The following is a 23,854-nucleotide window of genomic DNA, read 5'->3' as shown; positions in this document are numbered from 1 at the left end:
AATAGGCCCTAGTTTAAAAAAAATAAAAAATAAAACCATAGGTAGGAGCAGGCCACGACATCATTCCTGAAACATGGCTGAGAGAGCCTCTTTGTTAGTAAAGGTGGCCTGTCTGTAGATGTCCCAACGTGACATTTTCTTTTCAGGCTATAATAGGGAAGATCTTAAAGTAGCCTTCTAACATTAACAAGAAAAATACTACACTCCACTGTAAATTTCACAGTAAAGCCACATTGCAGTAGAGGAGTGAGCTATAGTAAGAAAGGAATAAATAGTAAAGAACACTAAAGGGCAGAAAACCCTTACACTGCAAATTTTTCAATGATGGGTCTGCTTCCCATTAAACCAAACGGAGGCGAGAGCAGCCATGGCCTTAAAGAGCACTGAGGCTGCCAGTGAGACCACAGGAGGGGGAGATATAACATACTACAAATACTGCACATAGTACATGTTGACATACAGAAACAAGAGACCAATTAAAGGATGTGTGGTAGACCAAGACTCTGCGGATCATTTTGGGTTTGTTTGTTTTTTCAGTTTATTGTGCACGTTTCTGTAAGCCAGTCCGCGGAGTAGAGGCTGCAAAGGTTTTCAGTGGATAATGAAGCCAGGTAGTCTTTAGACTACACTTGATTAGCAAACTGCTTTTTGCACAATCCTTTATTTGAACAATAAACAAAATAGATGCTGGAGGCTTGAAATTAAAAGACAGTATAGATTTTTTTTTATGTCAATAATATCCCAACAGTTCCCAGCAGACATTAGAGTTAGGAGCACATACTGAAAGAAAGACATCATCGAAGCATTTCACCAGCACATTTCCTGACCAGCCATCTGAGACCGAGATAAAAACTATACAACTGAGAGCATAAGCCATCTGTTCCAAAGTCCCATCATCCAAACATTCTTTAAAAAGGGAAAAGAAAGAATGCAAATCAACAATGTCACAATGTTTGCAGAAATGACTACGAAGCCAGCGGCAAGACTGAACCATGGTGAAAGATTTTGGGATGTACTGACTATCTAAGCAGCATGCCATTCCCTGTGTGTGATGATCAGCGGACTGTGACGACAAATGGCAACGAGACTTTGAATGAAAAATGGTAGGATATAAAGTGAATGGTAGGCTGTAGGGCCTATATATAATGTTGACCTTTGGTTTCACGTGGGGAAGGCTTCTGATTTGGAAACCTACAAGGAACTTTAATCAATATTTTCACCACGTAACGATGCTAAAATACTTTAAATCTAGTGTGTAATTTTGAAAAATGTCACTATGTTACTAAACTTTAATTTAAAGATAGGAACCAACTTTCTCATTGATTCCCGTTTCAAGAGACTTATTAAATTCACACAAAGCTCTTAAAATAAAAGAAAATAAATGTCATTACACTGCAGCTTTTCTTTGATCGGAGGCAGGGAAATGGTTAACCACTATCTCGCCTATGTCCCCAGTTCTTATTGTATAAAATCATGTGAAAATACTTATGCTGCTGTGTTAATACTGAGATACTGACAATGGTGTTTGGAATAAAATGGACCTTGAGCAAAAAACAAAACAAAAAAACCAAAAAGAAAAACAAAAAACACCATGACATAAATTGAAATAAAATTCAAGCAAAGAACTAGTTCAATTTTATTTGTTGTGCTTTAGCCGCTGTAATTTCTTTTCAAACCAACTTAAATGCAAGCATATTGTTCTGAAGGGAGCAAGAGCATTAGGACATCCGATAAATGATCAATGACGAAGAAAAACAGAAAAGAAATAAACCTAACATTTTTTAGTGACATAAACAAAAATCATCACAATAAGTGAAATCATCAAAAGAAAATAAAATCATCTTCAACAAGAGCAAATACTAGCTCCTTTTATGTGCATGCCTGGGGTCTTTATGCAGAGCTTAGCGCAGATGTTGTCCCACTTCCCCGCAACACTCAGTTTTCCTCCCTCCACTGTGAGGAGACACGGAGCCACAAAAGAGTAAATACACAGGTGTCAGGTACATTCCCTTTACTCTTCACTTACATTAGACTTGCAGTCGCTGCCTGATTAGGGTTAGACTCGTACACTGAGTGGAAAAACGTCACACAATGAACCTAAGGCAGCCCCCCTGCTTTCTGCTGAGTTGGGGGTTAAGGAAGATGGTGGGGCTCAAAACTACACTGATAAGCCACCAGTACACAGATGGAACCTTTACACAAGAAAAGACAAACAATTAAAAATCATGATAGGAGAAGAAAATGTACAAGAGTGGGGTTTGCAGTGGGATCTGTCTTAACTGGCTGCCACTTCTCCAGTGTAAGAACTGAGTCTTAAAAGAACAAAACAAAACAAAAAAAACAGGCACATTCCTTCAGAACCCAAACAGGCATTCAGTCAGCTAGACCTTAGACTTCTTTCCTTTACATTTGAATCTAAATATTGGTTAAAATATGCATTTTACTGTCATATTGTAATCAATCAGTTTATATTTTGTGCACAGAAGCTTATTAAGTTCTAAAGCTCATTAATATTTTGTAGATATTTTTTCTTTTACCCCCTAAATCTAAACCCGAATAACATAAGAAGGATCTCAAAAACAACAAAAACGTTCAGTTCCCATTCCCAACTCACTTCCCACCCCCCGATGTTTTTGATGGCTCCAGTAGACTTAAAAAGCATCATAAAAGTGACAAAACGGAGGAGGAGTTGGTGGTGGTTGTGGTGGTGGCAAAGAAGAAACCTGGCCTTGGGAGGAGAGACTTGTGATAATGCTGGTGCTGGGCCTTTTCAATGCACGAGGGCAATTAACAGGCTTTTAAACTGCTGCAAATTCACTAGGCCGACAGTTCCCCCTTAACTAAAAAGGCAAACACTGATAGTCCATTTGCAGCCCGTGGTGGATAGTTTTTCTTGCATGAGCGAGTCCACTGTTTGAGCCGAGCTGTGGGCTCAGTCAGAGGTGAGTCTCAGGTCCTAACCTGCAACCCCAATCTGTCTGCCTATTCAACAGTCCTTCCTTGCTGCTTTAAAAATAAATCAAAAAAAGAGGAACTCAAAACACAGCAGTGGTGCACAGAGAAGAGAGCAGTCACAGGGAAATCTTTGTGAATGCAGCTTGCCTCTCTTCTTCAGAAAAGGAGAAGAAAAAAAGGAGACGAGGAAAAAGGTGTTGGAAAAGCTGGTTCTCAGGAAAGCGGGGACAGGAGGGAAGAAGAGGAAAATCTTGCAAGAGAACAAGTTAGGCAGTGTTCCTGTTCATTAGTTTTGTGTGTCTGTGTCGTGTGTAGATGTACTGTCAACGAGTGCATTGAGGATGCATGTTCTGTGTGTGTTTGTGAATATATTCAGGGTATCTTGCATGTACGTTGGGATGTGCGTGTGTGTCTACAGCAGGTCGACGCGACGGTAGTACAGCAGGTAGGCGGTGCGCTCTGCAGTCTGCTTCACCACCTGGTACTGGTTGATGACCTTCACTGTCTGGTCGTCAATGCGCAGCCAGCCGTTAAGACCGATGTGGAAGACATCCGTGGTGTAATGACCGCCTGTCGCACTGTTTCCATGGTGATACACAACTGGTGAAGTTGGAGAAAAGTGGAAAATTTTATTTAAGGTATTACTCATCCATGACTTCAATGTTGGGCACTGTAGTGCCAGCAATTCTTAAGTAAACGCAAGCCAGTAAAAATCAGGTGATCAGCACATTGGTGTAGCGTAAAGAATACACTATACCTACAGTACATCTGCATACATATATCTAGTAGCGCATATATATCATGTCATGTCATGTTGAAAACAAAGTGTCAGGATGTAATAGAACTCATTTAGCCTGGAACTGCTACGAAAATTAGGAAAGTACAACCTCGGATCATCAAAAAAAAACCAAACATATTACAATGTCTCCTCATATATTTAAGAATAAATAAACCAAAAATGCATAAGCAGCTTTATGTGTCAGCTTCATTCTCTCACATGGTTGGAAATTGTGTTTGCTTTGGTTCATTTAGGTTTGCAGGCATTCATTCATGCACAGCTCTCAAGGTCACATCACACAACATTTCAATGGGGTTCAGGCCTGTTCTTTGACTGGAACACCAAAACAACCCGATTCTCTTATTTTTCAGTCATTATTGTAGATTTGCTGCTGTGGTTGGGAACATTATCCTGCTGCATCGCCTAATCTAGGAGTCCTCTGGTTGTCAGATGGCCTAACATTTGATTCTAGAATACTTTGGAAGGCGCAGGAATCTGTATCAGTTCTTGGTCGACTGACGTGGTGCCGTGCATTGTGGTCAAACATCTCTAATTTGGTCTCATCTGTCCAAAGGACATTGTTCCAGAAGTGTTGTGGTTTGTTCAGATGCAACTTTGCAAACCTAAGCTGTTCTGCCACGCTCTTTATAGAGAGAAGAGGCGTTCTGTTGGCAAACCTTCCAAACCAGTCATACTTGTTCAGTTTTAACATGCTAACTACAAATGATTTAACTCTTGGGTAACCTGCAGTTTCTGAGAATTACACAGCCGGGCCTTGGGGTGAATTCGTTGGAACACCCACTCCCAAGATTGTGGTATTTTACAAACACGCGCCTGAATGCTGCAGACCAGCAAACTGCCAAAATGTCTGCTTTTACTGAGGTGTTGCCAATGATCAGTTGCACCTGGCTGCTATTTACCCTCTTAATTCCTTTGAGAGCAGTAAAGATGTATTTAAGCTTCACTCCTGCATTTTTGGCTTGGCTTTAATTAACTAAAAAAATGACATTGTGTGAAATGATGTTGTTGAGGCTGTATTTACCCAATTTTAAAACCCGCTAAGGAAGATGACTTTGTTCCCTGATATAACCTTTGAATTTTTTTAACATGACTGTATGTTCCTGATATCCTAATCACTAAATCTATTTCTCTGACATATTAGGGATAAAGCAGAACTCAAACCATTCCAAGCTCGAGATTGTTATTGACAGTTGTTTGTGCATTTTTCATATTTTGTATATTGCTCAACACTTGAAAATAAAACAGGATGTTTAATGTGGCTTTTGCTTGAGCTGAGTGATGTTTGTGTTTTTTGCATTACTATCCAAAATAATTTCCTGGTGTGAAATGAAAGAACCAGCTGAGGTTCAACAAGACAGAACAGCAATCTTTTTTCACCCTTGGCAGCATTGTTATTTTGTGGTCAGTGGAATCGCATCACAACGAATTACTAACTCCCAGAGTGACAACAGATTATAAAATAAAGCTTAATTACAACATTATGCAGCAGATATAAAAATAATATGGCCCAAATTAACAAAACACAAACCTGCAAAGAGCCTGTAAGTTCTTTGGCCTTTCACAACTTTGCTTCGCACTCCAGAGGACAAAAGATCTGAAAGAAAATCCACTAATTAGACCATGATGTTTTTAATGACTGCTTAAACCAGGACTAAAAAACACAGAACATTCTGCACCATGTTTTACTGTTGCAATGTGAAAATTGACAGCCTTTAATGAAAATCATGCTGATGTTGCTGTAATTAACAAGCAGTGAGGTCTGAAAAGTCACTTGGAAACACATCTGAGTTTGCACAATTTCTGTCAAATCAAGAAGTTGAAATGTCATAATTTGATGGTATAAACTGCAGCTGTAAGCTCAATTTTAGCACATTCACTTGTGGCATATTTGACTACAACACAGTATAAACTCAATTTCACTTTAAAAACCACATTTATTACATTAATTCTAAAAGCTTGAAACAAAAAAAACAAAAACAATATACACTTCTCAACTTTTGGCAGTCTGCTTTGTTATGGTGCACACCAATTATCTGGATCAACTCTTAAAGGCACTGTCTGCTGTTCATGAACCAAGTATAACACTGACACATGTATAGAGTAGATAAATAGAATTAAAGGCCTTGCAATGACACTGACACCTCAGTGGAGTGTTGATCTAGCCATACCTTTGCTGATTTCCAAGTCAACGGGGTAATCAATATTCTTTGTCAGTTTCTGGCAGCCTCCAGACTTTTCAAAAACAAATCTCTTGAGATGGAGCACCAGCACAGGGGGCAGCTCTTCTAGAGTAACCCTTCGGCTTATCTCAATCTGAAAGCAACAGCGAGAACAGTGAGCAGTCGCAGAATTTACCATGCACATCAAATAATACAGTTTCACAGTTACAAAACTAACTGTAGAAATAAAACTTGTCAAAAAAAGTGAACACAAAGCAAGGCTTTAACATTTTGCTGGAAATAAGATCAGCTAAGATGTTCAAAGCAGCACCTCGTGTTTTTATATTCTCTGGCTTTTAGAAGTACCAAAGTAACATTTCAGGACAAAAAGACCAGCGTAAGATAACCCCCCCCCCCCCCCCCCCAAAAAAAAGCTTATTATACAGCTGTGGAGCAGATGTTCCTGCACCAGTTCTTCTAGCCTGATGTTCTAACACAGCACTGTTGCACCGATTCCTGAAGTTTTCCTCTTTCTTTAGTTGTTGTTGGGTCTATATCATGGTTCAAGGCAATGATTACAATATGTGTGATGAAATCAGTGATGTTGTGTTCTACAGTGTGTACCCAACATCACTCTTCATCTAAACATCATTCCAAAAATAAATTACTACACAAAATCACGTTATTTTGTGTGATCTGTTAAAGTCAGAAAAAACATTAAGAAAAAAAGAAAGGAAAAAAAGGAATTCGAGATCACAAAACTGCAACGCAACACCGATCTGAACTGAAACATGTCATCTAAGTTTACTTTTCTAATACCTCTTGCTTGGTTTTAGAAGTGTAGCCCTGGACTGACTCTCGAGCCACCAAGGTTTCGAGAGCCTCCTGGACAGTGCGGATCTTGTCTGACTGGATGTCCAGCTGCAGGGTAAAGAATGGCTGCAGAGTGGCCGACTCTTTAGAGTTTTGCTGATACACCACCGATCTAAGAAAGAAGCAAAACAGCCAGTTGTTAGAACTGTAAACCAATACCAGCAAGATTTTTAATAATATTACCTCTCAGTAGTCAAAACATACAACATAACACAATCAGCTCAAATACATTACGATGCACTTTCTAACCACTTTCTGAAATTCCTGTTAAAACTACTCAGAGGGATTCAGTTTTGCAGTTTACAGCTTTCACTATAATCATGCAAGTCATTTAATTAAACCTTTAAATTCAAGAAAGATGATAATCTACTAATGATTACTGCTGTAATTCCCCAAGTCAAACCAATTTCTCTGAACAGCGGTTTAAAAGAAGTAGATGGGTTATAGCCAAGCTCTGTGGGCATACCCACCACTCTGTAAACACATGCCTATATTCAGTTTCTCTCACAACCATTTCGGAGAAAAAAAAAAAATCCTTAAGGACATTTAAAACACTGTGCAACCAGTGTACACCATCACCGTGCCAGACCAGAACCTCGCAGAACATATTATTTAGTCAGGCAACAGCCGCAGATTCTTAACTTTGCAATTTGTCTGAAAGTTAAGACCTTTGTTTGTGGATGGTTGCCCCACGTCATGCTGTCGAGACTTTTGACCGCACTGACCCACATGGGCTGTCATTCTGAAGTGCTGTGGTGCGTGCTGGAGAAAAGCTGGAAAAAACTGGGGGTGGATGACTAATTTGTGATGTCACCATGAAACGAGGTCAAAATCTTTAACCCAATAACCAGCTGAGGACTCGCAGATGGAGCCGATACAAATTTTTGATTGGTGTATAACAGGAAGCAAGACAATGCAACATTATTAAGTTTAATCAGAACTTCTTCCTATACAGAGGGTTTCACAGCAATCTGGCATGTACCTGATGTGTCCACCAAAGATATCAGTTATGGGTGTGCGGACAAAGTCAGCTTGGCGAGTGATCGAAGTCTTGTTTCGGGGACCCACTTGCTCCCACTCATCCTCACTACCTTCTTCCTCCTTATCAGCACCATCCTCCTCCACACCTGGCTCGGACTCTGGCCCATTAGGTGTGGGAGCTTCTGTTAAAGAAAAACATAAATAAATGTAAACCACTCTGAAGAACAGCTATTTGATCTTTAAAGTGCCTGAAAGCAAAATCTCTTCTAAAACTGAGCCTTCTTAACTGGGATAAGTACAAATATCTTCCATTCTGAACTATAGGGCTGTAGGTTTTGGATTGATTGGCTCTCATTTGAGTAGATTCTCATTTGCTGGACAATTGCCAGTGCTACTTTCAAAATAAAAATAAATAAAAGTGCTATATCAACAGTCATTAAGTCATTCTGTGATGGGAAGAGCTCCACAATACCTGTGAAAAACACCCCCGCATATGGGTGGCTGCGTTTTGTAAAAACGGCCAAAAGGGTTTACTGTACAACTCTGGAACAATTTCCATGTCAAAGCTTAGCTAGCAGTCCTTTGGTCTTTGGTTGTAAAGTTATCAGAATTGTTATAAAGTTTGGTCTAATGATGAAGGCATGAGAATATGTCCACAGCTTCACTCAGGCACTTCAGGCTCTCTCAGTAGCAGCAGCTCTGCCCAGACCAAGCTGGATGCGAAATTTCCCCTCTGAGACATTTTTCCATTTTGGCAAAAGTCAATTAAAATGATTTCAGCTTACAATAAAAAAAATAGAAAAAGGAAAAGAGGGAAATGATTTAATATGCTGCAATACTAGCTTTTTGTTTCTATTTATAATTAATTTAGGCCAACACTAGGGAAGCTACTCTAAAGATAACATACGCAAAAAAGGGCAAAGCATGCTTAGACTTAACCTGGTATATGCTATTCATAGACCAGTTACTTACTCTCTTCCTGAGGCGAGATTAGTTTCTTCAATGCTAGCATCTCCTCATGCAATCCATTGAGCGTGAACCCAAGATACTCCTCTGCGTCCTCTTGTCGACCCTGAGATTAAAGCATAAGGACATCAGCCACATTAACTCTTCAAAGAATGCCTAAAGTCAAATGAAAATCTTGCAGACATTTAAAAAAAAAAAAAGCAAACTCATTCACTGAGGTAAACAGAAAGAAAGCATGCACACAGTAAGAGGCAGGATGAAAGGAAGCCTCATTAAATATCGAAGATAACCATCTCCTTCAGTGCATCAGAGTTCTTTTCTTAATTAAAACCGATTCAGACTTGAATCAGCAGGTTGAATGTTAAATAGCAAACAAGTTATGTCCTGCTGAAATGTTTCTTAAACACAACAAAACCTCCCGTGGGCACTGTCTGTCCCACAAGAAGTACATTTAAATTGTTATTTAAAAAAATTAAAAAACACCCTTACATGCTGATTTGCAGTGTTTATATAAAGCTGACACCGTGGTTTACCTTCTCAGAAAGACTTGATTTGATGAGAGTGAGGAGTTTGTAAATGTAAGTTGGTTCAAAAGGTGCACCAGGTCGGATGTCTTTTGTGACCTTATCTCCAACAGCTGTAAACACAGTTAGGAATCGTAAATCATCAGTGACGCCAACAGGAAATGACGCAAATATCTTTGTGCATGCTGTGGGAATATCTTACCCAGCTGTTTGGCTTTAGATGGCACGGGCATATTGTTGAACTCGTTCACCAGTCTTACACTGAGAGACACAAACAACTGAGATGTCTCTATGGCTGATGCATTTTAATAAAAAGATATAAACTTGTAGAAATGCTACTTACAAGTTGTCTATCATGGGTGTGGAGGTGCATGGTCTCTGCGTTTCATTGTGCAGAGGTATGGACTTCATCAGGTGATACATGGGAGGGCAGGCAATCAGGGCCTGTAGAGTCTGGGTGTTCAGAGTCAAGGTGAAAAATGATGTGTAGGAAAGGTATTATGACAAGCTACTTAAAGATATCTGCATTTGATGCAAATGTGTGATTAAGTTTTAAACTGAGGAAATCCCCGGTGATCTTTAAAAGTCTTAAAATTGAGACATCTTTTGCATTCAATTAGTTCAAATACACGTGGGAAAAGTCTCAAATTTTCCACCAGTTTGAGAGAAAAAAAATCCCAACACTAAACAAAGAAACAGACACCAAAATCACAGCATTGTTGTCAGCAATATCTTATCACATTTACACGCGACTGATGTTAAGATATCAAATGAACCAGATATACCTCAAAATAACTAAGTTGTTAGCAATCTAAATGCCATCAAACGAGCAGGCCCTATAAAAGGTTCTGAAACAACGTTACAACCAATATTTTTACAGTGGCACACGTGCCCTGAGATTTGGGCCATTTGGCTTAATAACAATGTAACATCAAGAAACTAACAACCAAGTAGTTAAAATCAAAGGAACAATAAAATATGAAGCATGAAAAGGATACAGCGTTGATATAGCACCAGTTTCCCTTGTTGATCAGTCCTCTCGGCTGCAAAGACACTGGTTTATGTATCAACTTCACATTCTCAATAAGTTCTGGGGATTCAAAGAAAACACAATATTCTTAAACAGGTAGCTTCGCACAGCTGTGACAATGAAAAAAGTATGTGTCATAGCGATAAATCAAAACAATTGTTTCTTCGTCTATTCCTGCCTCAAATGGCAACAGCATAAGAGACTGAATGAATAAGACCAAGGTCTTGCTGTACCACGCCTAGGAAGGAAGACTGTCATTCAAAAAGACAGCTTCCATGGTAACGTGGGAATAGTTTCATAGTTTCACACAAATAAGAACAAAAAAACATCAATTTGGCTGAGACTAAAGGAACAAAGGCAAATGCACATTTAGACGGAACAAATAAATCATAAGTACAATCATTGTTACTTCTTTACAAATTGGCATTGTCTCCATTTTCATAACAAGTCAAACCACTGAGCTCACTTTTAAGTTACCACAATTAAAACTAAATGTCAGTTAATCGCATCTCATTTATCATGTCAGTCACAGACAGCGACCCTTTAACAGCTTTTTCCTATGGGTATTATATTTTTTCAATATATACATATTTACAGTGTAGAAATGGACACTGTTTCATGTCTGATTATGGTCTACATTTCTGATTTTACCAACCTCTAACTACTTTTGAACAGTGATATGCACACAAGTGTGAAGTATCCAAGAAACTTGCATATAAAGAAAAGGCAGAAAAAAAAGGTAGTTTGCTGCAGTGCTAAAGAATATATATACATTGATAGATTATTTTTTCTTTTTGGTCCATTTCAATCAATCACTTTTATATATATATATACACAAACAGCTAGTCTGTGGCTCCAAACCGGTGTATTTCAAGCTAGGCTGGTTGTTTAAGTTCAAATGTGGCTAGTACAGACTAAACACCATCAAATAAACACATTTAAATTAACATGCTTAGGAACCAACATGCCCGCTACTCAACAGCGAGTATACATTTCCATCTTACAGTAAATGCATTAATAATTATAGCCTACCTTCTTTGCTATGTTGTGCCATACCTGCATTGTGTGTACTTCTGCACACTTCTAGAATAACTACTCCCTAAAAAAATGGCAAAGATTGATCGCTGTCACGCTACGCGAAATGAGAAAGTTTTATCTGAAGGTACGCATAATATCTGAAGGGTACCTTAGAAGAGAGACGGTGTGTTGAATATGTGAACTTTCACAGGATTGTGTTTAAATTCTACCTCAAACCAGTGTCAGAGAGGACAAACTAATTAAGCCTGGTAAGTTCCCGTAACCTTCTGAGACAACAACCACAAAATGTAGTGTAATTAGGTTCTAGGGCTGCCACAAACGATTATTTTGATAGTCGACTAGTCACCGATTATTTTTTCGATTAGTCGACTAATCAGATCATGCATCCATTGGACATACAGCGTACAGCTTATTGCACCAGCAGCATCTGCTCTTATACAACTATCATTAGCTTACAGCTTTAAGTGTTTATGGTATGTGCTAACTAAAAATAAAGACAAGATGATAGTTTATTAAATTTTAATGAAATTTGCAGACTGTTTCGGTGAAGTTTAATAAACTCCTTGCTATCTAAAATATAACGGGACACCGGAGTATATTCTCGAGCATCTCACACTTCTGATAATCAGTTGTCTGCTTGACGTTTATTCAGCTGTGTAAAAACTATAACTTTAATCTCAGCCAAACCGATTTACTCAGGAACAAATAAAATACTAAAAAAAAAGCCAAACGATAACATTTTGAAGTTATCTAAGTGACTTATATATATTTAACCTGAGAAAGACGGCGGTGGGTTTGAAAACTATTTGCCGGGAGTCCGGTGTTCTCACGGGCTCTGGTGAGCCGTGACCCCGGCTAGCTATCGAGCTAGTGGGTAACAGACGTCACCGAAAACGTCGGAGCCCTTTTGAAAATATGTGGTGTCTTGATAAACTGAGCAGATATTTGAGGTTTACACAGCTACATTCTCGCCTAAAAATATGTTAAACGTTTATTTTGTGACCAAGAAAGAATAATAAGAGTAATATTAAAACTAACTAGCTGCCGCCATTGTTGTAAACTGAGCTGGGCTGCGCTATGAATTCTGGGACACAGCTTCTTCTTCTTCGGGTTTTAACGGCAGCTGGCATCCTTGTACATGCAGTGCTGCCATCTTCTGTTTCAGTCCGTTATTACACTCTTAAATCCTACTACTTATTCCTGCATCTTTTGTGATCTTACAAAGCTTCAAACGACGCGTCGACGATTTTGATAGTCGACGTAATCGTGACTAGTCGACTAATCGTGGCAGCCCTATTAGGTTCATCTCCCCAGAAAACAATTAGCACACCACTGTTAAGAGCAAAACACTGAATACGATTTGGGGACAAGAAACAACACAATATTTTTGCATTTTTCATTCTGTCTACCAGCTTGTAAAATCAGACTGTTCTGATCAATAACACATTTCAAGATGCTGTTTCACTGTGTGAAATCTGAGGCTGTGACTCATCTTGAATCATTATCTCATTTCCTTAAGTAAAAAAACAAAGTATTCATGAGGTGTCACATCTCAGCTCCTTGCAGTTGATCATTTATACCCATACTGCAGCTCTGATAGGAATAACTGGAATGATTTAAACAATAAATAAAATCTGATAGCCATCCTGCATGTAGCACCACCATCTAGTGGTCATTTCTTGAAAATGAATGCAACAGTCCCTTAACTTCTCTTTAAAACAAGCTGTCAGTGAGAAATCTGTGCATCTCAAACTTACCATACCATCAGTATAATGAGCTGCAAAAATGTATCTCTTTTTTAAAATATACCCTACTCTTTCCAGTGATGCCAATTTTAAAAGCTTATTCTGTTAGATATGCAAGAATGAACAGTACAATCACCTCAACACTGCCACCAAGTGGAATGGATTGAATTTCGCAGAACATACTTTTTGGAAAAAAATAAGTTATAAACTTACACCTAATTAAAAAGTAGTAATGGTGGAATGTTTTTAGAAGGTAAATTATCAGCTTCTTTATAAAATACCTGCAAGTTTAGGGGCCATAGGATCCTCAGATACATGGACAGGGCCTTCTTTTACTTCCCCAACTTTCTCAGGCTGCTCTGGCACAGCGACAGAGGGAGATACTGCTTCCACAACATTCTTTACCTCCACAAATGCCTGAGGGCCACCAGGTAGAGGCTTGGAATTGTGAAAGAGGCTAGCCCAGGATTTCGGAAGATTAGCAGTAGGTGCAGCTGGAGTGGCAGGTGAATGTGCCTGCTCTGTCACTACTGACTGGGCAGCTGACTCTGGGATGACCTGCTGAACCTGGTCCCCACTCTCAATGTCCTCTTTGTGTCCATCTGCACTGACAGGAGTGGTAGACTCTGTTAGCCCATTTGCCACCCCATTGTCTGCCATCTCTCCTCCCTCTAGTTCAGTAGTCGTAATGGAAGTGATGACAGAGATGACAGCAGCTGAAGTAGGAAGAGGTGATTTGGAGAGGGGGCTATGTGGAGTATCTGAAAGTTCAGGGCTCTGTGGAGCCAAATGATCTGGCTGCTGATCTGCAGTCCTTGGTCCCTCTGTCATCCCTCTGCTTTGAGAGGAGGATGAACAGGGGGAAGTTGCATTGTTGCCATCTGATAAAGAGGCAGCTCCACTTGCTAAGTCCAAAGAAGAGTCATCAGGGCTATCACTAGTCCTCTGATTGGCAGTGGATGTGGGGGCACACTTGGCTGCTGCCACAGCAGCTGTTGGTGTTGCTGTGGAGGCGGGTCCCGGGGTGGAAAGTTCAGCCCCTGACAATGCCTTACTGTCCACATCCTCAGTACTGTGGTGTGGGCCACTGAGTGCATGTCCGTTCACCAGTGCTGTCACAGGTGTCCCATCCGCTGTACTGGTGCTGCTGCTGTTGCTGCCAGTTGACGGTTCCAGGTAATTGTAGTACCCAGGCGGTCGTTTTTTCTTTTTCTTTCGCTCTCTCTGTCCCAGGTTGCCAGGGAGTCCGTCCATGTCCGGGCACGGCTGGTGATTGTCCAGGGCTGAGGCCTCCGAGTCAGGTCCGTCCAGTGAGTTGAAGTGTGCCCCGTCAGGGACATCAGCTGCTGGAGAAGCCGTCTGTTGAGCTTTCTGGGCCGGCTGGCAGCCCAGGATGAACTCAGGAGCCTGTGGGTTTAGGGTACTCGACACCTTGTATAAAGGATCGTTGCCCCCAACAGCCTTGGAATCCATCACCTCGTCAACACCAAACTCAATGTGCTGATAGTCTTCTCCTGCAGATAATATTTCAGTCAATTAGAAATACAGAGCACTGTTTAGATTAATTCCTACATATTAAAACCAGGCTGTGGTATCTGACTTTGCTGCAGAACGTCACATAAAATCCTTTTTCCTGAACAAGCAAACTGTTACTCAAGGGGGTCGTGGGAGCTCTGACAGGATCAAAGATACCAACAAAAAGGAAGAAATTCTTCTAGACCTATTTTTGACAACTACTGCTGTCCAATCCAAACTAAATTCCTTCTGGTCTCACATAAATTCCAGAAGTGGGGTGATTCAACACTTAAAATTGGGTCTGGGAAGGACAATATAGTCTTAGGGATAAAACTTCTTTCACTTACTTATGATTCTGATTTGAAGGGGGGGAAAACAATAAACTAAAAATAAATAAATAAAAAACATTTTTGGCACAATCCTGTGTGGTCAGTGGCCAGATGTTATCAATATTATGTTGAAACTATTCAAGTTAAACTGCTACAAAAAAACATTCAATGTCAAGTTGACAATCAATAGTTTTGACTAATGGTTTATTATAAGCCAAGTTTATTTTGCTGACAATTTGAGATACCATTTTTCTCAATCATTCTTGAAGATTTAATTAAAATGTTTTTGTTTGTTTTTTATTTAGGCAATGACATGCGATTTAACAAGTGTCTAAAATCACTTTAAAAAAGAGATTACAAAGGGATACAATATGGTTGATAACCAAAGGTAGTCAATAGAAAGGAAGTCTGGCTTAACTGACTGCAGACACGCATCAATAATCCTTACTTCCTGAATATTTTTAACAGCATTTTTAAGTGTTGGAAACTTCAGCAATACAGAACAATGTAAAACAAATACATCAGCTTTTTTAAGTTAATTTTTGGACAAAATGTGTCACACAGCAGTTTGAACTGTAAGTTATTATGCAGTGAGAGGTGCAAAGTGCAAAGGTGAAACATTAGCAAGTGCAAATATGAAAGAAAAAAAATCATCCAAGTCATCATGACACGGCTGATTGGCCAACCAAATGTAATCTCTGATCCCCTGCAGAAGGTAAGAGGGCACTGAAACACAAGGTACTCCCTCTACTGAGATGAGAGGAATCTGTTAGTGTTAGTGTTACTGAAATTGCACTTCATTACTGTAAAATGCATTCAGCAGTGAAACCTCAATTTAAGGATAAACATGTACACACATGTTAGCAACCGCATAAAATCATCTCTATGCCCTTAGTAAATAAGCTGTGATTGGTAAGTCATTAAAATGCAATTCAATTTTATTTTAACGGAGACCTACAGTAGTGAAAATGTATTATATGCAAGAAAAGATAAGATACTTCGCAGTACCTTAAGCATGCAAAGCTTTATAGGTTTTACCAACAGGCAAGAGAAAGAATACAGGCAAAAAGTTTAGAAAGCCACCAGTTTTTGAAACCTGGATTTTCAGTTTTACAGCAAACGTACAAGAGGGTATCAGACTCCTCAACTCACCGCAAACCTGCAGTCCCATAGACTCCATAATAAAAGGTACAGCAGGAGTGCAGTAAGATCCTAAATAATCAATACAAATCAAGGTAAGGCAATTGTCATGTGCATATAGGTACTATTTGAAAGAAAGGTGGCTGCTCTAACATTTTTGATTTTGGTGGGCAAAAAAAAGAAAAAGAAAAAAAGGTGGTGGTGGTGGGCAGGGTCAAGATTTAGTGGAATTTATAAACCGTTTCAAACAATATTGCACAAATGTATAAAAAAAAATAAAAATAAATGACAGGAAAAGCATCTTCCTGCAAGGCAAGCCAGATCAGCTATACCTGGGCTTCAGCCATACATTTAGTCCTGCTCTGAAAAACAACTTGATGCCAACTAAGAGCAGGAGAACAGTCAGCCCATGTCTACTTTAGAGTATTTTGATGTATTTTGAATAATTAAAAAATTTTTTTAAAAAATGTAGGAAATTAGCTTATGTAAAAAGTACATACCAGAAGACTGAGTGACACACTGGACTTTGTCATTGAACGGAGGAAGCTGCAAAGAGAGAGAAAATATAAGTTGTGATAAAGACCCAGCAGGTAACCACAAAAGTAATACTTCAAATAGACATGACTGCTATCTTAAGACCATTTTCAAGTGTAGAATTACCATTTACCAGATATATGCATTTTGGCTCAATGGTCAATTTCAGTAATCCTGAAGCCCTGATTTTGGACTATTAGGGCTGATAAGCAAATTTATTTGAATTATATTTCTCCAGAAACCTGTTTCCATTGAGAGGATATCCTGACGAGGCCAACGCGACTACTCAAAAAATAAATGTAATTCTTTCTCTTTAATTTAATAATGACTTATTAATGGAATAATGACCGCTACTGCTTTTTCTGGACCAATCTGCTTACCTCAACATAACATCGTGGAGTCACAAAAAACTGATTGATCTCATCAGGGCTGAATTCCCCAAAGATGTACTGTGGGAACAAAATTAATACAACCATTAACTGAAAAGGAAAGACAATGGAATAAAACACACTATAAAATAAAAAAAAAAGTTAAAAACAATCAAGAACTTTCAGATTATTCATTAGTATAAAATATAAAATCAAGGGGAAAAAATTTAAGCAGTGTTCACTGTAGACAGGTCATTCAACCTCATAACTGGAATGCAATCATAAGGTGCCGTCATTTCAGAATCTAGGTATTAGGACACATACAGCAGTCCTTCATCACCCATTCAATTTACAATGCTAACCTGTGCAAACTGATGAGTCATGCAGTGTTATACATAAACCATGAGCACAAACAGCTCTGAACCTAGACCTGTTTTATCTAGGTGAAGTAGGTTTGTCAGTTTGTTAAAGGTTAACACAAAGCATTCTTTTGAATGCTTTGTGTTAACCTTTAGGCATCATAAAAAGCATTGTTGTACTTAAAACAAGCCAAAGCAGGCCTCTGATGTAACTTCACAGACTGCTTTTAACACATGTGCCTGCTTTGAGGTGACACAAGATTACTGGGATTTGAATTAAACATATTTTACCTACTTTTCCACCTATACCACCCACTCCCCTTATATAATGGTATCTTCACTTTACTTATTAGTGTAGCTGAGTTAGTTGCTTCTGCTTTGACACACACAGACATGGTGAAATAGAGAGCAGAGGAAAGAATCCATCACTGACGGCATATGAACTGATGAGAATTTAGCCATTTCGATTCCGTTATCAATATCACTTATCATTCGATTCATTTATCAATTGTCATTCCATTTTCACCGGCTCCATTTTGAAAGTCACTACCATTGCTATTTTCCATCTATAACACACAAACTGAAATCAGCCGATTGTAGTGCGAGTGCAAGAATGGATAAGCACTATTGATAGGCAAGCAGACTAACAATTTCAAGGAAATTGACTAGTGGGAACCAGCTTTCTACAAAAACTGGTTCTTGATTCCCATCCCTACCTCTCAGACTGACCGACAGACCTTGTTATAATCAACAATTTGTGTCACCCGCGTTTACCAAATTAACACTTGTAGTGTTCAAGACGCTACATGCCATTAAACATTCATCAGTGAAGCGCACGCGCACACACACAGGACACGAGGAGGTGGCACTAACATAAAATCTATGATCATCTTCGAATTGTTTTTGAAGTTGATATTTCAGGTATCAAAAAATGTATATGCATTGCAAAATTAAAACTGTTAGAAGTTTACTATTTTGAAATTTTAATAAAGCAACCAGCTAGACTTAAATGAGTAGTCAGCTGCTCAGCCAGCAGACCAGCACTTATGGAAAGCTGCATATATGAACTTGAAATTAAGACTTCAAAGTTAACTCATTATTAGATTAGCCAAAAACAATCAAACTACAATATTACTCATTGCACACACTACAACCACCTTCAAATGAAGCCAGGTCTATGGTAGTAGGGGTTCATATTATGTGTAGTGGATGCAGGCAAAATAAATGAGAAGGCTTAGAAATCTTCACGCAGCGCTTCGTCATGCACCCTCTGATGATGACGTTTAGGCGGACTGTATAAAAACCAACATTATTTGTCATGTTTTTACTACACTGCTGTTTTCTGATGTTGCTTACAGTGTTATTAATTCATTTTCCACAGAATCACCACGACATCAACTATAATTGTGCGTTATACTTTGAGAGGAAAAAAAAAAACCCAAAAAACACTGAGCCACTGAAGGGCCCACATGCGCAACTTAAAAAAGGTAAAATGGACTCACTAGCCATGCTGTTAATCTTTTCGGTGCAATAAACAGTGGAACGTGAAAGGGTAGTCACAGAGAAAAGAAACTGCAGCTCAAGCATATATAACTTTTTGCAAACGAGGCCCCACGCGAGGGCCCACATTGCTGAAATGGCACTACAAGCGACAAACAGCCAGCCATGATCCAGCGGCCTCAGGATGGCTAATACAATCACAACAGAAAGAATGTCCCTTTGCTCCTTTCTGCAGGCATGCCACACGTACCACACTAAGCTTCCCTTGCTGATCGTTTGGACTGCGGATTACAACAAATTAGCCATCTGTATGATTTTAGCACAATTTAATGACGACATCACACAAACAAGAAAGAGCCAAGAATAAGAAGTAAGAAGAATAAGTAGTCATAAGAATAAGACTAGAAAGATAAGGTGATTCATAGACTTTAGTGAGTTTCACTATTGGTGACTGACTATTAGCGATAGTGTGGTTCACAAATTTAAATTTAAAACGATGTCAGTGCTGTGAAATATACTGATATGTACTACGACAATTCTAAAACTGATGTCGCGCAAACAATCTTGTTTTACTCTAAGCACAGGCTTGTTTACCTAAACTGATCTGCGGAGTTATTAATGGGCAACTTGGCTAAACATAAAAATGCTGCAGTGCCAGTACAAATAAGGTCAGACTAGTTTTTCAATGAGTTTGCTGAGCATGCCTGTGCCTGCCTGGTAGTGTGATGAAGTAAAAAGGGTGGCAATAATTACAAACCATTAAAAAAAATTATTAAAAATTGGGACAAATAACGGCGTTACAATCATTTCCATTTCATCTGCTCTCAGGCAAAAGCAACTGCTCATAAATGTGCGAACACTTTCAATTTTCTGATACAGCAGACTAAGCCATAACACAGGCACATATTCGCTTTTAATTAATATGAGGACTTATTTGAACATTCTGATTCCCATTGGAAGATGAAGATGATGAAGATGATACTAGAAGAACAATTTCATCCTGTGGGCCCCCGATATTAATCATCCCAAGGACAAGTTCCAGATTAATGGCAGCTAAACTCACTGAGTGAAAAATGTTTTTAAGGTGCAGATTTATTTTTACATTCATTTTTAGGATGCTTAAAGTTTGATGCTGCTACATTTTTAATGTGTCACATTGGCCAATAGTTGTTGATAAAAGTAAAGTTACTCTGATAACTAATCTTCAGAGCTGGCATTTTCTTTTTGTTTTTCTTTAAATTGGATTAATTTACAATTTCCTGTTTCCCAATCATGGATTTCTTTGTGTTTTCAGTTTTCACATCTGTAATGGGACACATGCTAATTTCAAAACAGGGATCAAACTATTAGAATCCCTCAGTAACAAAGCTGAAGTGGTTTATACTTAAACTTCTTTACAGCTTTTTTTAATCTCTAACAGTCGATGAGTAAGATCTAAAGGGAAAGCCATTGGTTACACAGCCTTGCTGATACAAGGAGATGAGATACATAAAATACAGCTCCCGTGTTCAGAAATGAAAAATAGCCATCACTGTGTAAAGATCTTTATGGTGTTATAACACGTTGTACTCACACAAGCAATAAATGCTACCGTGCCCATACCCCTGAACTACAGCTTAAGGTTAATGATGGTATTTCAGCAGAGATGTAAGGCTTTTTGTGGTCAAGACAACTTTAGAAAACCTTGACTCAGATGTCTACATTGACAGTGGTAAAATACACTTTTTTGACAGACTATCGTAACAGGACTATCGGAATAAAAGGTTTAAATATTCATGTAATTTAAATGTCTTCTCTTTTTTTAATTAAGGCACAGCAGTGGTCTTACTTTAACTGTCTTAGAGGTCATTAAACTAAACCAAAAACCAATACAATCCCAAATAAAATTACCTCCCCACCCCAAAAAATAAAATATAATCACTGAAATCCTTTAACTAGTTTTCAAACTAGTTCAACTTTACTAATAAGCTAAAATAAAGGAGCAATAATGGTATGTTAATTTGAAGTGTCACATTTGGTAGATTATGCATTAACAAGATGACTTACCACAAGCAGAACACTATCTGCCTTTATCTCCCAGTGCAGAAGAATTGATAAGCATTTCCAGAATTACCTGTTTGCTAAACTTCTACTCAGAAGACCGATGTCCCTTCTGGTGCTCATATGTCTTTTACTGCCTCACCTGTTTATCGACCAATTTTAGCCCCAGTGTTAGTATTTTTACTCAGCGATTTCACAGAATAAATCAACAGCAAACCTTTCAGTCGCCTGCCTTCTGTGACTACTTTACAGAGGGATGGCTATTAAAATGAGGGGTTTTGTAACAGAGTAAAAGTGGTGACAAACAGAGGAAAGCAGACCCAATGAAATAGTTGATGATGCTCCAGATCTGCTGGGTTACTGTTGCTGTGGAGCACAGTCTGGAAAACACTAATTTAGAGTGTTTGTGAAAGCTTCCATGCATTACTATTCACTCTATGCTATTCATACTAACAAAAACCAAAAAATACTATGCAACTCTGTATCAGTCAGTTCAGTTATGAGAATTTATTTCACCAAATATTGACATGTAAATTAAAAGGGGGGAAAAAAGATGTTCAGCCGGTTTTCCCCTGAAACTTTTACTTTAATAAAGAGTGAACCAATAGAAACGCTCAATTTGGAAGCCAGGAAGAAAGTTGAAAGCATGCAGAATTACTTTAGTACAGCAGATTTTCCTTACTACAGTGGTTAGCCAGGTTCCGTTTCCTAAAAAAAGTTAGAACTGAACACTTCACTTGACTCCATTTCTGATTAATTTTTACTATATGAGCTTTTTCTTCTCTAATTAAACTTTAATTGAGTCTCTTACTAGTAGACTAGAGACCTGGCGTGTTTCTTCATGTAAAACTAGACCTCAAAATGGGCCTTCCAACATGACAGCTAGCTTTTCCAGAAATAACACCAAACTTGTTAGGTTACCTCCAATCCAAGCTTAGTCACGTGGACGGTGGCTCTGTAAGCAGCGTGGAAGCTCAACCCTGATCCTCATTGTTTCCATATCAAGTAACTCTTCGCTATCAACGAAGGCCCACACTGTCGAATGTGTATTTAGCTAACTAGCTAGCGGACAGACCGCAAAGTCTAAGCACACCACCTGTGCAAAACAGTTAGCATACTAGAAGCTAAACGAGCAGCACGAAAACGTTATACCGCTCCAGAAACACTTATAAACGCCAAGTGATCGCATGCAAAATATTCCACTAGACCGTTATTATGCTTTCTGACTACCCCGAGAAAACCAATAACTTACTGGTAGTTATAAAAATAAGATATGGCAGCAGGCCTGTGGCAGCACTGAGCAGGTGGGCCATGCATACACGCAGCAGTTTTCGGTCACTTTTCTCTAAGAAATATTACATGACATTTGTGGACTATAACTTCGAAGTATCACGAACATTTGTTTCAGCAAGTTTTCGTGTCGTTTAATTAAAAGCGGTTGTCATCGCCCCAAGAACTGCAACGGAAAGTACTGCTGGTTCATTTGAATGGAAGGACCTGGGGCCTGTTAGCTCACGTTACCATGCTGGTGGTATTCCAATGAGGCTTAGGGGGGGCATTAGCAAGCACTTTTTAGTACTTCAGCAGTTCAATGACACGACAGGCCAAATGTTTAAAATAACAACACACAACTGACCAAAATTAAATTATTGTGTGGCGTTAGCTTTGGTCAAAATGGTGCAGAATCAAAGAGCGATCTGAAGTCCAAAAATAAGAGACTGCACGAGTTGTTTTGGAGGCTAATGATAGCCAGCTAGCTACCTGGTTGCTGTAAGAAGCCATGCTCCCGGTGAGGTTTTCTGTCCTCCGCTGACGAGATGAAGAATCCCCCGGAAAGGTGTTGTAGGTTTCTACTGACAGCTACAAAAGGTGGTCTATTTCGACGTCATTGTCATTTGCCCAACGGTGTCCTGCCAGTCGAAAGTTTTGATCTATGTAATGCATCAGCACTTCATGCTGTTCGCCTTGCCGTCACCGCCATTTCTGTCTAGCATCTTCCTTGCTTGCTAGCCAGAGCAGCGCGCGGTCGGTTGTAACGGCAGCGTGAGCTCAGGGAGTAACGCCAAATACTTCCGGTGAGTGCTGAGTCTAAGATTTCATAATAAAAATGCTTCATTGATACTTTTAGTACGAATACTACTACTTACAATGATAACAATAATAATATTAACAATACTCGAAAATTTTATAGAAATAAATTACGGGGTGCAGATGATTGCCTTTATATTTACAAAGTTTCAGCATTTGGACAGTAAATGAACCGAAAGAGCAAAACGCAGTGTGGATAGTAACCAAAATTAAACTCAACTGAAAAATAAATAAACACTAAATAAAATATAATAGAATATAAAATTGCACTCCAAGATCCTGCAAAGGTTTCAAGGTATTGTGAAAAAAAATCACATTCAGTGTAACTTCAGTTTGTGATATTATGATTGCTGATGGTTTACACTCACTGATAGGTTATCTTGCTTGTGTTCATCACAGCTATATCACATCATATCAGATCTTAACGACCGCATAGTACCATATTATCCCAACATCACACCACCCTCTAAGACTACAGGATTATTTGTGGTTTCTAGAGGTTCTAGAGAGTCTCTGCAGTTTTAATATTAGACTCAAAACATTTGTTTCGACAAAGCTTATAGATGATAAGGTAAAGGCCTGGATAAGATGACTCTGATCCATCACTTATTCATGCTGCAATATGCTCTAAACTAGACTGCTGTAAAACTTCAAGTAATACACTGTGGTGTACTGAGGACTTCTTCTCCAATCACTTCTTCCCTCTAGTCTGTGTTTTTTCTTGTCTCTTTATGCTCTCTTTTCTTTTATCTTTCTTCCTTTATCTTTTCAATCCCCCACTACTGGTCATGGTGGATGGTTGAACCTCACTCTCGTGGTCATGTCTTAAAGAAATGCACGGAAGAATATGTTACCTATAATTACAGATCGCAGAGCAAGTTAAGCACTCGAGACATTTATTCTGAAATCTG

At 38.9% G+C, this 23,854-nt stretch overlaps 1 protein-coding gene across 2 annotated transcripts; it reads right to left on the bottom strand.

The window, feature by feature from the left end:
- Positions 1-624: 624 nt before the first annotated feature.
- On the bottom strand, positions 625-22,908 carry usp10 (ubiquitin specific peptidase 10). Of its 2 annotated transcripts, XM_084933721.1 has the most exons (15): positions 22,617-22,908; positions 16,969-17,037; positions 16,555-16,600; positions 16,067-16,126; positions 13,352-14,584; positions 10,256-10,347; positions 9,601-9,710; positions 9,460-9,518; positions 9,267-9,370; positions 8,740-8,839; positions 7,769-7,949; positions 6,733-6,898; positions 5,923-6,067; positions 5,283-5,348; positions 625-3,555 (listed from the first exon to the last, which is right to left on the bottom strand). In XM_084933721.1, exons 1-15 carry the CDS (start codon positions 22,635-22,637, stop codon positions 3,368-3,370), a joined length of 2,640 nt encoding a protein of 879 aa, XP_084789847.1. In that variant the 5' UTR covers positions 22,638-22,908; the 3' UTR covers positions 625-3,367. The 2 variants fall into 2 exon arrangements, with proteins under 2 accessions (XP_084789847.1, XP_084789855.1); XM_084933729.1 differs by lacking the exon at positions 16,067-16,126.
- Between the last annotated feature and the right edge of the window lie 946 nt (positions 22,909-23,854).

The sequence above is a fragment of the Perissodus microlepis genome, chromosome 1 (assembly GCF_051167445.1).
Source record: "Perissodus microlepis isolate ML-2025 ecotype Zambia chromosome 1, ASM5116744v1, whole genome shotgun sequence".
Classification (NCBI taxonomy): Eukaryota; Metazoa; Chordata; class Actinopteri; order Cichliformes; family Cichlidae; genus Perissodus; species Perissodus microlepis.
The sequence above is the reverse complement of the archived record's forward strand: the minus strand, read 5'-3'. Positions and strand labels throughout refer to the sequence as shown.

What these genes read in the sequence shown, in the direction of transcription:
- usp10 (XM_084933721.1), bottom strand. Translation starts at nt 22,637, where the DNA reads ATGGCTTCTTACAGCAACCAG. An exon ending in CTCCACGATGTTATGTTGAG is followed by an intron (nt 16,601 to 16,968) that starts GTAAGCAGATTG and finishes CTCTCTTTGCAG; the next exon opens with CTTCCTCCGTTCAATGACAA. An exon ending in ACTGGTGCTATATCAACGCT is followed by an intron (nt 9,711 to 10,255) that starts GTATCCTTTTCA and finishes CTGAACACCCAG; the next exon opens with ACTCTACAGGCCCTGATTGC.